Source organism: Pichia membranifaciens (assembly GCF_001661235.1).
Source record: "Pichia membranifaciens NRRL Y-2026 unplaced genomic scaffold PICMEscaffold_4, whole genome shotgun sequence".
Taxonomy (NCBI): domain Eukaryota; kingdom Fungi; phylum Ascomycota; class Pichiomycetes; order Pichiales; family Pichiaceae; genus Pichia; species Pichia membranifaciens.
The window spans coordinates 6659-19157 of NW_017566985.1; the positions used below are offsets into that span (position 1 = coordinate 6659).

Here is a 12499-nt window from a genome sequence, read left to right on the forward strand (position 1 = left end):
CGATTAAATATGGTTGCTGATATGTTGACTAAAAGTTTAGCCAAGATTAAATTCAATAAGTTTGTTGGTCTAGCTGGAATGTCGAACATATCTACAAGTGTTTAGATTATGGTGGGGTGTTGAGATAAGATGCCAAAGCCAATCATGATCGAGGGATAAGAGATAAGAATCTTATCATGATAAGGTATCTTAGGGTTGAGATAAGATGCCGAGGCCAATAAGGATTGAGTGATAAGAGATAAGAGTCTTATCATGATAAGGCATCTTAAGTAATCTAAAACTGGAAAGTTAGCCGCCATGATAAATGAATAATGGCAAGTTTAACCGAAGGTGTAAGTGTATAAATACAAGAGGTTTGTCCCTTGTATTTATGTTTGAGAATATTAGTTTGTAGGCTAGTTATATTAGTTAAATATAAATAAGCAACAAACATAAGAAAAAGTGAACATATACAATGGATATTCATAATAGAATAGCTAGATTACAACAACAAAAAATGTGTGAACTACAGTAATTTTTCAAGAATTTTTGCGGTAAATGGAAATCAAACTTTTTAGCCAACAAAATTTTATACACTTAACACAAACAGTAGTATTAAACTTATTAGCTATCCGCCGGGGAATTCTGATTACCTAATCGAAAAATTGAATACAAGACGTGTTCACATATTCATTCAACGGTTTTATTACCAGTAGTGATTGTATATTCTACACAGCTGGTAAAACTCACTCTGATGGATTTTACAAATTGGTTGCAAAATGTTATGTTGCCAATGTAATACTCTTGACTAAAATATGTATATTGCTGATAACGTAAATGCCTAACTGCTATAGAAAAATCATATTGAAAGACATGGAGCAGTCGAAACAAACAGTAGTGTTAGCTTGTTTGGGAGTTCATTGATATATTTTCCATATATTTATACAAAAAAAACTACTCTACAAAAGAATAAACTAACGCGTGTAAACATGTTGGCTCAACCATACTGAGGTTTTGAACTGCAGTGACTAGAGGTTCCAGTTTTGCTCGACGAGCTGAGTACTGGTATCTGCGTCACTCATTTCGTCGATCTCCAGCATCGAATCCTCCATGATGACATCATCCAAATACTTCTCATCCAAAAGATCCTCAGGCTCACTAGCAATGACTCTTCCTGGTTTAGACTCAAAACAATTTATATTAGTTTCAAAATTTTCATATATATGGTGTTTTCTGGCACCATTGAAGAAGACATGGTCTGATTGCTTTTGTTCACGTGTTCTTTTTTGTTTTTTCTTATTATGGGAAATAAAAGCATGTCTGAAGTAACTTATCATACAATTGTCGACACCGGACCCAAGACCAACAATCTTGCATGTTTCCTCACATTCTGTGCAGAATGCAACCGGCGTCCCGTTCTCAAAGGCGAGTAACGGAGGAGACATCTCATAACCCGTGCTGTAAACACCGTGGTCCTTACACACATGGTGCATGTACAATGAATCTTGTGTAGTGTGGAAAATGTTATCCAAGTCCATATCCGTTTCCACTGGACAGTAGGGGCACAAAGCCTGTTTGTTAGTTTGTTTTCCTGTTTCATCAACTTGATACCTGATAATGAACGGATCGTAAAAATTCAGCTCTTGGCCACACCATCTCAGAGCAAGAGGACCTCCCTGACGCTTCTTGTTATCTTCATAGTACCAACCCTTTTTGCCTTGAACATCCTTGAAAAAGTTGATGTTTACGTAGTTTGGTAGTAATGCAGGAACAACGTTGTTGATAAACTGCTCAGCCTGAAGAGGAACCACAGTCGGACTTGCCCATTTGTTTACCGCAGCTGACAGGGTGCTCAAATATTTGTTGTTCTGGGATATTAATGACCAATAATTGTTGATCCTATGAAACAAAGAGGCAGATACAGCAAACTGGGGCTTTGGTCTTTTCGCTCTTTTGATGGTTCTTGTCGGCTTAACGAGAGCGGACTCATTCACAATATTATCATGAGGAATATTCGCATTGAGAACAATTTCTTGAGGTAACTCGCTCAATTCTCCAACCTGATCCTGGTCTTGAAGTTCCTGAATGTCAAAATCCAAATCGAATTTGTAATTAGACGCAAACTCATCACTCTGAGAATTTATCTCATGGATGGAAGAGCTTTGAACAATACCGACATGACTATCCAAGATGCTTGGAAAGGACGTAGATTGCTCACTGGCAAGAGGTCCCACCTCTTTGTCGTTGAATAGTGCATCAATTTCTTCTAAGGAAACATAAACTGGACTTGACACAGTGAAGGAAGTGTCGCAGCTTACTGAGCTATCCAAGATAGCATCTTCAAAGTAAGATTCACTGGTGCTCAACTCAGAAGCAAAGGACCTGTTATTTTCGGTTTGGTACACATTATTATGGAGGTCAAAACTAATACTACTGTGATCTTTATCCTCAGCAAATGACTCGTCCAAAAAGCTCAGCGAGTCATCAAAAAGCTCGCTTCCAAAACTCAAGTCTTCCTCGCCAACCAAAGTGTTGTCATTGTATTCCTCACCTGAAAGATTCACGAGTTCAGTGATAGCGAAAGTGGCAACCATTTTTGAGTGCTGAAGAGTAAAGAGCTAAAGTAAAGCGAATGCAAACAAAGTAACGTACAGGACGGAGCTTGGGCACGGGTAGCTTGCTAAGGAAGAAGACTGAAAAGGACGAAGCAAGAAGAAGAGGAACCAGACTCATCGTTGGGGAAAGATACAAGGTTTTATAGCTTCTCAGCGAGTACATGTTGCCAACACAATTGTAAAGAATGGTCGGAGGCTTGACCCACTCATGGCAGCCGAGCCCCGGACCGGAGTTTGGCGTGCCAGATCAACAACGGTGGGCTTCTCCGGCCGGAGTGTGAGAGATGCATCTCCCAATCGGGCTCCGCGGAATGATGAAAAGCACTGCGCGCCGCTGTGGGCTCACAAATTGCCGCATTGGGAAGCTTTTACAGCGCGCATTCATGTTCCACGAGCTTCTGCCTTGTTCTGCTGTGTTCTTCCCCGCTTCATTCCGTCTTGGCGTGTTCTGTCCGAAGCAAGTGCAAGTCCGGATCTAAATTAAAAATTAGCCACAAGTTGAAGAAAAGGTTTGCAGTTTGTTGTTTTGTACCCGCTTGCTTGCCGTAAAGCTCAACGATCCGATTACTCTACTTTCCCGACCGATGCGATGGCGTAGAAAAACGGGCAATACCTTCAATCTACAGGCAGCCCGCCTTTATCCGGACTACCTTTGGGTGCATTTTCACACATGCAAAGCTTAAGCCGGCACTTACAGCAAGTATTGTCTCCACGGTGCTTCTGCAGGGTGGCGAAAGCAGAGATTTACCGGCAGCATTGCTAGTGGACAAAGAGACATACAGTCGGCAGGTCGCCGTACAACTAGCGACGCAATAAAGCAGACAATGAGTTGGCAACGAGCCAGAAACGTGCTGGCTGCGCCCCAACAACCCGTGCCAGCGTAACCTGCCGGATGCAGCACGCCAAAACAAAAACAGCCGGCAACGGCTGGAGAAGGATCCCGGCACCCTGCACGCGAAGATGTAGTAGAGCCGAGCGTATAAGCCTCTTCGGGGTGGGCGGGAAAAACAGGCTTTGTCGGCAGATGAACGGAAAGGTGAGAGGAGCGAAGAATCGGGGGGAGAGCGTCAGAAGTGAAAAACTCATTGGTTATCAGAGGGGCCCGATCCGGTCTTCGGGTGCCGTACCGTCTTACCGGAAAAAACTGACTGTAGGGCAGAAGGAGGGAGGACCTGCAACCACGCAAAAGAGGTGAAGAGGGGCATCACAACGACCAAGAAGAACCTAGGGACTAGGGCAGGGCATGAAGAAGCCAGATTTTCAGATTCGAAAGTGCAGAATGACGATTAAGAGTATTTTGCGGCGAATACGGAGGAAACCGCTGCTGGCCATACTGACGGCGGCATGCTATATCTTTTATAGTCTCTATGCCTCCATGTATGGCGAACAGTACAGCTCCTCCAACATTCTGCGCTCTTTGCCATTCAGGTCCCCGCTAGCGCTGCTGTTAACACCTCCGGAGATACTCGACCAGAGCTTAATGCATAAATCTAATGCTGCAGAGTCAGTGATTAACTCTTTGTCTCAGAAACTTTTCGAACAGAAAGAAGTGGAAAACTCCTCATGGAAACTCACCACGGGCTTCCACAACAACAGGCTAACCGAGGGATCGGATGAAATCTCCGTCTATACTAAGAAGAGACAGACCGAACACATTTACGACCCGAGAATCACAATGGCAGTCTATCTCCACCACTTGCAAGAGCAACACAGTTCCGGTCAGAGCAGCATACCTTTCTCCTGGGAAGACTGGGTGGATCTGTCGTATTTGAACCGGTTTTTGAATGGAAAGAGCCGCTCCTGTGCGTCATTTTTGACCGATTACGAGATCTCCCTGAAATATGAAATGAACGACAGTCTACCTTCCACGGAATATGCCAATAGGAGTTTCTGTCTCGATAACATCGATTATCTGAAGACACATAATGGGAAATACAAAGATGAAAAGTTATTGCCCGGGTTCAATTTCATGCAAAGGATCAATGAGAAATCGAACTTTATCGGGAAAATATTCAACGCAAAGTCGTTTATTTTGTCCTATGCCCCAACACCATCTCTCATCTACTTCTTGAACGAAAATGGTACTTACTACAAGACTAAGCCATATCAGGCAACATCTATGATGCAAAATGGCCTCTTTGAATCTTTCACAGACAAAAGCACATTCAACGGATTTAACCCCGTGGAGGAGTTGGGAAAATTGGGAGATAAATACCTTACTCACAATGAGAACGACTTTGCGATTCAACTCTTGAAAACTAAGAATTTTCAGCTGAACATTCCGGAGGGAAACTTTTATTTGGACACTGATGAGCATTTTGCCGACCTCTACAACAAGGATTTTTCACTTTTAGAGGATAACGAGAAAAGGTTTCTTGAATCTGTCAACTACTCTAAAGCAGCAGATGCCGAGGACGTGAAAAAGTATTTTAAAGAAGTCAATATTTTGTGGCCTGCAAGTTACAACGCTCATAAGCTAAAAGAGAATGGTGGCCATTATGATGCCAGATTTTTCTCTGGTTTTGTTACCGAAATGCCGCTCTCTGACTTCACCTTCCATTCTCCTTACTATACCCCTGAAGAGCTTGACAGGAAACCTTTGGATAACCCGACTAGCCGTCGTACGATTATCTTGTCACATTTGCTCCACACGCTACTAACGGCTACGTTCCACGACGGCCTATATATGTTTCCAGCACATGGCTCTTTACTTTCATGGTACTTCACATCAATGTCTTTTCCCTACGATGGAGATGGTGATGTACAAATGCCCGTCACGGACTTGGCTGAGTTCTGTCTACGATATAACAACTCGTTGATTGTTCAAAACCCAAAGTATGGCATGGGTAAGTACTATATCGATTGCACCAGTAGTTTGACCCATAGAGGTAAAGAGACAGGTACGAATAATATTGATGCTCGTGTGATTGATGTCGATACAGGAATGTTTGTTGATGTCACCGGTATCGGTGTATCAGCAGACCGTTTGACCGCTCCCGGTATGAACAAACTGGATGGATGGATTCCAAAGCAAGTGAAATCCAAGTATCCGCTTTCCAAGGTAGATTCTAGGAGAGGAAGAAGGCAAGGTGCTCTGGCTTCAAATAAATTTAAACACGAAGGTGTGAAATCAATACAAAAAGCAGAGGCGGAGGATAAGGAGACAGTAAATAAGGTATTGAAGATCCATTCTGAGAATAGGATTTACAATTGCAGAAATGACCACTACTATACATATGAACAATTGTCTCCTGTGCGGTTGTCGCTATTTGAAGGAGCACCGACATTTGTGCCTGCGTCGAAAAAGTCGTTGACTAGTATTTTGGAGCAAGAGTATTCGCCTCTTTCTCTTCGACGTGTGGCATGGGATGACTGGGTGTTCCTGAAGCCTTTGAAAATGTGGGTCCATGCAGATGATGTTCATTGGGCATGTGTGGTAAATAATTTGCAACCTACCACTGCCGTTGGGAAGAGCAAGAACAAAAGGAAGGCGAAAGGTAACAAGAAGAATGTCAAGGGAGTCAACGTTGTTGGGTGTTATATTGGCAACGAAGCTACTATTATTTCTGAGATGATCAAAAGTTCGCTTTACGAAATTACATCGGAAGAGGTGTTGAAGCATAGGGATGAAAGAAGACCTTCTATGAACATTGTGGAGGAATTTTACCACGACAATCTCTACAATAGTGTGCATTCCACAGAGATGGCTATCTATTATTCTGATTGGGAGTGGAAATCCCCATCAATCCATGACTATCACGGGATGCCGACAAAGTGGAAAGACTTGGCTCAGTGGATGCTGCGAGATCATCCTCCGCCAAGGATTCCGATGCTCGATTACCTTTCGTATGTGGAGGTTGCGGACCAAGGAAAAGAGGTTGTGGTATCGACGTCAAATTACACAGGGATATAGTGATAAGTCGGGCTATAAGACGTTTCTGCTATCATTCTCTCATGAAATTGGAAAGACTTGGCATTTACCTACCAAGCGTGGACTATAAGGATTAATGGTTGATTAATGTGTATACTAGTAAAGAGTTTTGATATGAGAATGGAAGCGAGTGGTGTTTGCCTTTTTTCATGGCTTTTTTTCACACTAGAATGCGAAGCAGGATGCCGTTTCCCACTGCCTAGGCTGGGAGGAGAGCAAGACTTCTGGAGGTTTACATCACCCACTTGACTACGGTTTCGAGATACTACGTTACTTCTCGCATCAAAAGCCACTGCTACACGTGATCTTAACATGGGCATCTCCGGAAGGAACATCGCTGGAAAAGTCCCCCTCCTCATTGCCTTCAACTTCACCTACTTCGGCTTTTCCGGTGTGTGGGCAGAGGCAACTAGAAGATGCTGCAGCAGCAACGTAGACGGCGAGCGCAGCACGCCGAGCGGAGCGGTGGCAACCGCGAAGGATGGGTTTCCGTGTCTTGTGCGTTCAGCAGGGCTCGGAATTGTCTGCAGCTCGGGTATCTCTCATGCATGTCTAGCGCTGTTGTCGGAATGTGGTTGAGAGGTTTTTGGAGATCGCGAAAACTGTCGATCTGGTGTGAGTACGGCACACGACCAGAAGATACGTATGTGGAGAGGAGGTCGGCTTTACATTAGAATGTTTGCGAGAGATAAGGACGGTAGTTAAACAGCCCTGTAGGAACTCGAATGCTCCGGGGATTTTTTGGGGTGGACTCTTCTGACCTTTTTCTCGACGTTTTGCTGACATAGTTCACTGAGCAGGTGGCCGGGGATAAGAGGACGCCCGCACGCAGCGGGAACGATGATGTAGTTGCTTTTTTTAGTCCTGTTCTGTTGCGCTCGGGCGAGGTGTGGGCGAGGTGCTGGCGGCTTGCTGCCTGCGGCAGGGGAAGTGGTGCCCAATTAGGCCGACCCGGAATCGCCGAAAAGTTGGCCAGCGCGCTAATGCGTTAGCACTGCGTGCCTTCTCATTGGCGAGTTTTTACTTTTTATTTTTTATTTTCTAGTTTGTTTTCATTTTTATTTTTGTAACAACTTGCAGTTGCATTCTGTCCCCAAATCGAAACTGAGACCGAGACCGAAGCCCGCTGCCAAGGCCAAGACAGCAGGGCACAGGGGAAGTCGTTTGCATCTCTGTCGTCATCGCGCGGGCTGCGGGCTGCGCTACGAGGATGGAGAGGAAGGGGGAAGCGGGGGAAAAGCGGTGCGCTACTAGAGCACGCAACGGGTGGCAATAACGAGCCGAGACACGGAAGACAAGACACAACCACAACCCGGCCGAGCCTGCTCTTCTCCCGCCGACTTTCCCGCTCTCGCCACGCTCTCGCCTCACCCTCCACCACAGCCGACCCCGATGCTGCCGTCCTTATCAAGATAAGCATGAGGCATCAAGCAAGAAGCGGGGATTGGGCCAAGCACGTAGCGCCTGGCCGTTTCCTCTTATTTGGAGACGATGCAATGCTCCTCGTATCTGGCCCCCCTAGGGACGGATGGCGGGGGAGCCAAGGACAAGTAGAGCTAAGCCCATGCCACGAAGCATCTTGTGCTTGTATTTAGTACACCCCTTGTTAGTCCCCCCTCTGCGCCTTCTAACGCTTTTCGACGCCTCCCTGCTGCCGCTTCTTCTTACCCACCAGCTTTTTTGTTTTCTCTTTTTTCTCCTTTTTTAGTCCTCGCACGAGCCTTTCACGACCTGGCGGGACCCTCTGTCCTCCTTACACCCATAACCAGCCGCTTCTTCTCCGACTGTTCTGCAGTGCCCTGCAGAAATCCTGCATCTCTGCGGCTCACTCCCAGCGTCCCAATTTAAATAGGTCAGCCTGCACCTGCTGCATTTGCTGCACCGCCCAGCATTTCGTTATTGTTCCGCTTGCATAGGCCACGCAGGCAGGCTCCACCACTGCGGAGGATCGGCGTTACGCTCAAATGACACAGCCGACCGGTCACACGACACCTTTCCGCCGCCCTCGGAGTCGCAGCTGCAGCTGCAGCTATCTGCCTGCCCCTCCCGCGTGCATCGCTTCAGCCGCGTTTCGTAGGCTTGCTTTGCAGCCCTGCAGCTCCCAGGCTCGTGTGGTTCTGTCTGGGTCGTTCCAGGTACTATAGCCCCGCCCGGCATTCTATGCAATACCGCTGCTGTCCTGACGCCAATCTGTCGTGTGCTCCTGTCGGCTCCGACCGACTAGTAGATCTTCCCCGGCCATGCTGTTTCGTCGTCTCAATCGGGGCAACCTGCATTTCGCGCTTTTCGCAGACACTTTCTTCGTTCTCTGCAGAGCAGGCCTGTAGTGTGTGTGTGCCACTTTATGCTTTCTCCGCTGGGATATGTCTGTGCTGGCTTTTGGCTCGGCTTGCAACTTTTCTTTCTTGCTGTGCGTGCGTACCTTCCTCGGCTGTTACCATTCCCCTGCCTTTTTCTCCTCATTCTATTCCTCTCGTTTAGGGTTGATTAGTTTATTGCACCGCTGCGACCAAAGTAGAGCCTGCAGTTTCACCCACCGCCCTCCTCACCTTCGTTGTCGTCTGCTTCATTCTTTCTTTGGCTTTCGTTCCTGTTGCTTAGCTTTACTTTATTGTTCTGTATCTCTTTGCCCTTTAGCCACTGATAGACGGAGCGATCCAGCATTGCACACCTACCAGTCGTCTGACCAAAACTGCATGCACACTCGAGACTAGAATAATCTCTGTTACCAGTTCTCTGCTCAAGACCTGTTACTGAAACCTCTCCAGTAACTACTTCAACTACCGGCTATTGATTCTCTCCCGTTACTTCCGTTTCTTTCATCTGGAAACCGACCTCTTTGTATCAGAACACAACGGAAGCGGGCCAAAACTCATTCATAGATTTTGCATCCCCTAAGTAACTCCCCTGCCATCGACCACGCTAGACTAAGATATGCATTTCCCGGGGGTCCTGCGAAAGATACGTAGGCAGCCCATTTTGATCTCAATCTTCTTCCTCAACATCCTGGTGTTTTCCCTATACTTCACAATCTATCAATATGGCACCTTCTCCACACCACTCGCTTCCTTCAAAGGAAACAACATTAAGGCGTACAGCTCGGAATCCAAGGCACCAAAGAAACAGGCTCCTTCGATGTCAAGCTTATTGGACAAGTTGGCCTACATCAAGGATGACTCCATCGAGACAATGACAAATACACTTTACAGAAAGTTGTTCAGCCCAGAGATAGCCAACTCTAATTGGAGGTTTGTCGATCATTTTGTGAACTCCAAGATTGGCCTTGATATTGCTCGAACCTTCTCTTACGTTAAATTAAGGAAAACCCAGCATTTGTATGATCCAAGGATAACCATGACAGTTTATCTCAACTACCTTCACGACGAATACAAAAAAGGATCAAACAAAATACCGTTTTCTTGGGAAGACTGGACCGATCTGTCTGTCCTCAACTCCTACTTGGGCGTTGAAAATTCCACCTGCTACTCCTTTTTCCACAGTCATGACATCGACTTGGATTATACTTTTGAAGCAAACAAATCTTCTTTGACCTATTTTGACAAAACACACTGTTTAGATAACGAAGAATATTTGGCTACCCCAGATGGGGAGTTTAAAGATCCGGAATTGCTTCCGGGGTTCAATTTCAACGGGCAGATCAATGAAAAATCGGATTTTATTGGTCAACTCCATAATGCCAAATCTTACCTCCTGTCTGCAGCTCCTCCCCCTACGTTAATCTACTTTTTACACGATAATGGTACTTACCACAAGGTAGAACCCTACCCATCATCGTCAATGATGAGAAATGGAATGTTTGACTCTTTTGTAAGGAAGAACTCGTTCCAGGGTTTTGACCCTATCGCAGAGTTGGAGAACTTGAGCCCAAAGCGTCTTCTCAAACATCAAAGTGATTTCAAGTCAGCAATGGTTAGCGCCAACTCATACGAATTAAGTATACCAGAGTCAAGATTTGCTCTTAACACTGATGAAATGTTCCATTATTTGTATGCGAAAAAGAAAACGTCCTTGGACACAAATGAAAAGAAATTTTTGGAAGCCATAGACTTCTCAAAAGCTACCAAAGTTGAAGACGCACCTAAGTATTTTCACGAAGTTAATGTCAAGTGGTATGCCAAATATAAGGGCCATGAAATCAAAGAAAATGGTGCTCATTATGATTTCAGATTTTTTTCGGGTTTCATAACGGAAATGCCAAGTGAGGAAGCAACAGTACATTCTCCTGAATACAATGCCGCTACCCCAGTCAACTACACTTTATCCATCGACAATACGATTAACCGTCAAACCATAATTTTGTCTCATATGGTCCATACTCTTTTCACTCTTACATTTCATGATGGACTTTTCATGTTCCCAGCTCACGGCTCTTTACTTGCATGGTATTTTACTTCGATGTCTTTTCCTTATGATGAGGATGAAGACGTTCAGATGCCAATTGCAGATTTGGCTGAATTTTGCTTAAGATATAATGATTCCTTAATTGTCCAAAACCCAAAATATGGCATGGGTAAGTATTACGTGGATTGCTCCAGTAGTTTAACTCACAGAGGTAAGGGTCTAGGTAGCAACAATATCGATGCTAGAGTTATTGACGTTGATTCAGGTATGTATGTGGATATTACAGGCTTGAGTGTCTCAAGTGACCAATTGAATTACGAAAATCTTCACAAATTCGAAGGCTGGATCCCTCAACAAGCTATAGATAGTTATCCTTTGGAACCAAAACAAAAAAGAGAATTGGACTCTCGTGACGACGAGAAAAAAGATGAGAAGGAAGATGAGAAGAAAGACGAGAAGAAAGACGAGAAGAAAGACGAGAAGAAAGACGAGAAGAAAGACGAGAAGGAAGATGAGAAGAAAGACGAGAAGAAAGATGAGAATAAAGACAAGAATAAAGACGAGAATAAAGACGAAAAGAAAGACGAAAAGGAAGACGAGAAGAAAGACGAAAAGAAAGACGAAAAGAAAGACGAAAAGAAAGACGAAGAGAAAGAAGAACCAGTACACAAGCCGACTGATGAGGAAATATACAATATCCATAAGGAAAATAAACTTTACAATTGTAGAAATGACCATTTCTATACACTCGACCAGCTTTCTCCGGCACGATTAACCTTGTTTGAAGGAGCACCAACTTTTGTTGTTGCTTCTAATAGATCCTTACTTGAGGTCATGGAGACAGAGTATGGAAAAAAATCTCACGGGAATCCAGAATGGAGAAACTGGTTATTTGTTGATTTGCTAAGAATGTGGGTTAATACAGATGACATAAAATCTGCGTGCGATGAGCTGAGAAGAGCCACAAACACTACTAAAGAAGACAACGTTTCTCCAAATGAATGCTTTAATCGTAATACGACATTTATTCTTTCTGAGCTAGTCAAGAACTCTATTTATGATGTCACGCTCCAAGATTTCCTTGCATATAAAGATAAAAAAAGACCGGATTTTAACTTGTTACAAGAGTTGTATCGTGATAATCCTTACACAGGGGCTCATGTTCGTGAAATGCAACAATTTCATGGGAAATGGGAATGGAGCACTCCTTACATTGATGACCGTGCCAATATTTCCACTGAGTGGGAAAATTTGGCAGGTTGGATGTTAGAAGATCATCCCCCTCCTAAAATTGCCATGTTAGATTACCTTCTATTTACCGAACAAGAGGACCATGGTCTAAACATAGAACTTTCCTAAAATACCAGAATTAGGGCACAGCGCCAACCAGCATCACAATCGTTATTATTTTACCCCGCTTAACCTTAATAATTACCAACTCTCTCGCAAGTTTTTCCTACTAATACTTCTTATGTATAAACATATTTAATTTCATTCCTTTCTAATGAAAACTCCTTTTGTATATTTGTGTAATGCTAGAAGTTTATCCATTTTATCAGCGTGATTCGTTACTATTCACACCACTAATAACATGAAACTTTATTTTACTACA

The 12499-nt window shown here is 44.3% G+C and overlaps 3 protein-coding genes across 3 annotated transcripts; 2 read left to right on the forward strand and 1 right to left on the reverse strand.

The window, feature by feature from the left end:
- Window positions 1-1007: 1007 nt before the first annotated feature.
- PICMEDRAFT_73024 (hypothetical protein) lies at window positions 1008-2573 on the reverse strand (the record flags this gene model as incomplete). Its single annotated transcript, XM_019164362.1, has 1 exon — window positions 1008-2573. One exon carries the CDS (start codon window positions 2571-2573, stop codon window positions 1008-1010), a length of 1566 nt encoding a protein of 521 aa, XP_019016612.1.
- Window positions 2574-3969: 1396 nt separating this feature from the next.
- On the forward strand, window positions 3970-6507 carry PICMEDRAFT_73025 (hypothetical protein; the record flags this gene model as incomplete). Its single annotated transcript, XM_019164363.1, has 1 exon — window positions 3970-6507. One exon carries the CDS (start codon window positions 3970-3972, stop codon window positions 6505-6507), a length of 2538 nt encoding a protein of 845 aa, XP_019016613.1.
- Window positions 6508-9349: 2842 nt separating this feature from the next.
- On the forward strand, window positions 9350-12401 carry PICMEDRAFT_140510 (hypothetical protein). Its single transcript, XM_019160199.1, has 2 exons — window positions 9350-11367; window positions 11515-12401. Exons 1-2 carry the CDS (start codon window positions 9460-9462, stop codon window positions 12244-12246), a joined length of 2640 nt encoding a protein of 879 aa, XP_019016614.1. The 5' UTR covers window positions 9350-9459; the 3' UTR covers window positions 12247-12401.
- Window positions 12402-12499: the final 98 nt, after the last annotated feature.

Coding starts and splice junctions, on each gene's coding strand:
- PICMEDRAFT_140510 (XM_019160199.1), top strand. CDS start 9,460: ATGCATTTCCCGGGGGTCCTGCGAAAGATACGTAGGCAGCCCATTTTG. Junction 11,368..11,514: donor AAGACGAGAAGAAAGACGAG/AAGAAAGACGAG, acceptor AAAGACGAAAAG/AAAGACGAAAAGAAAGACGA.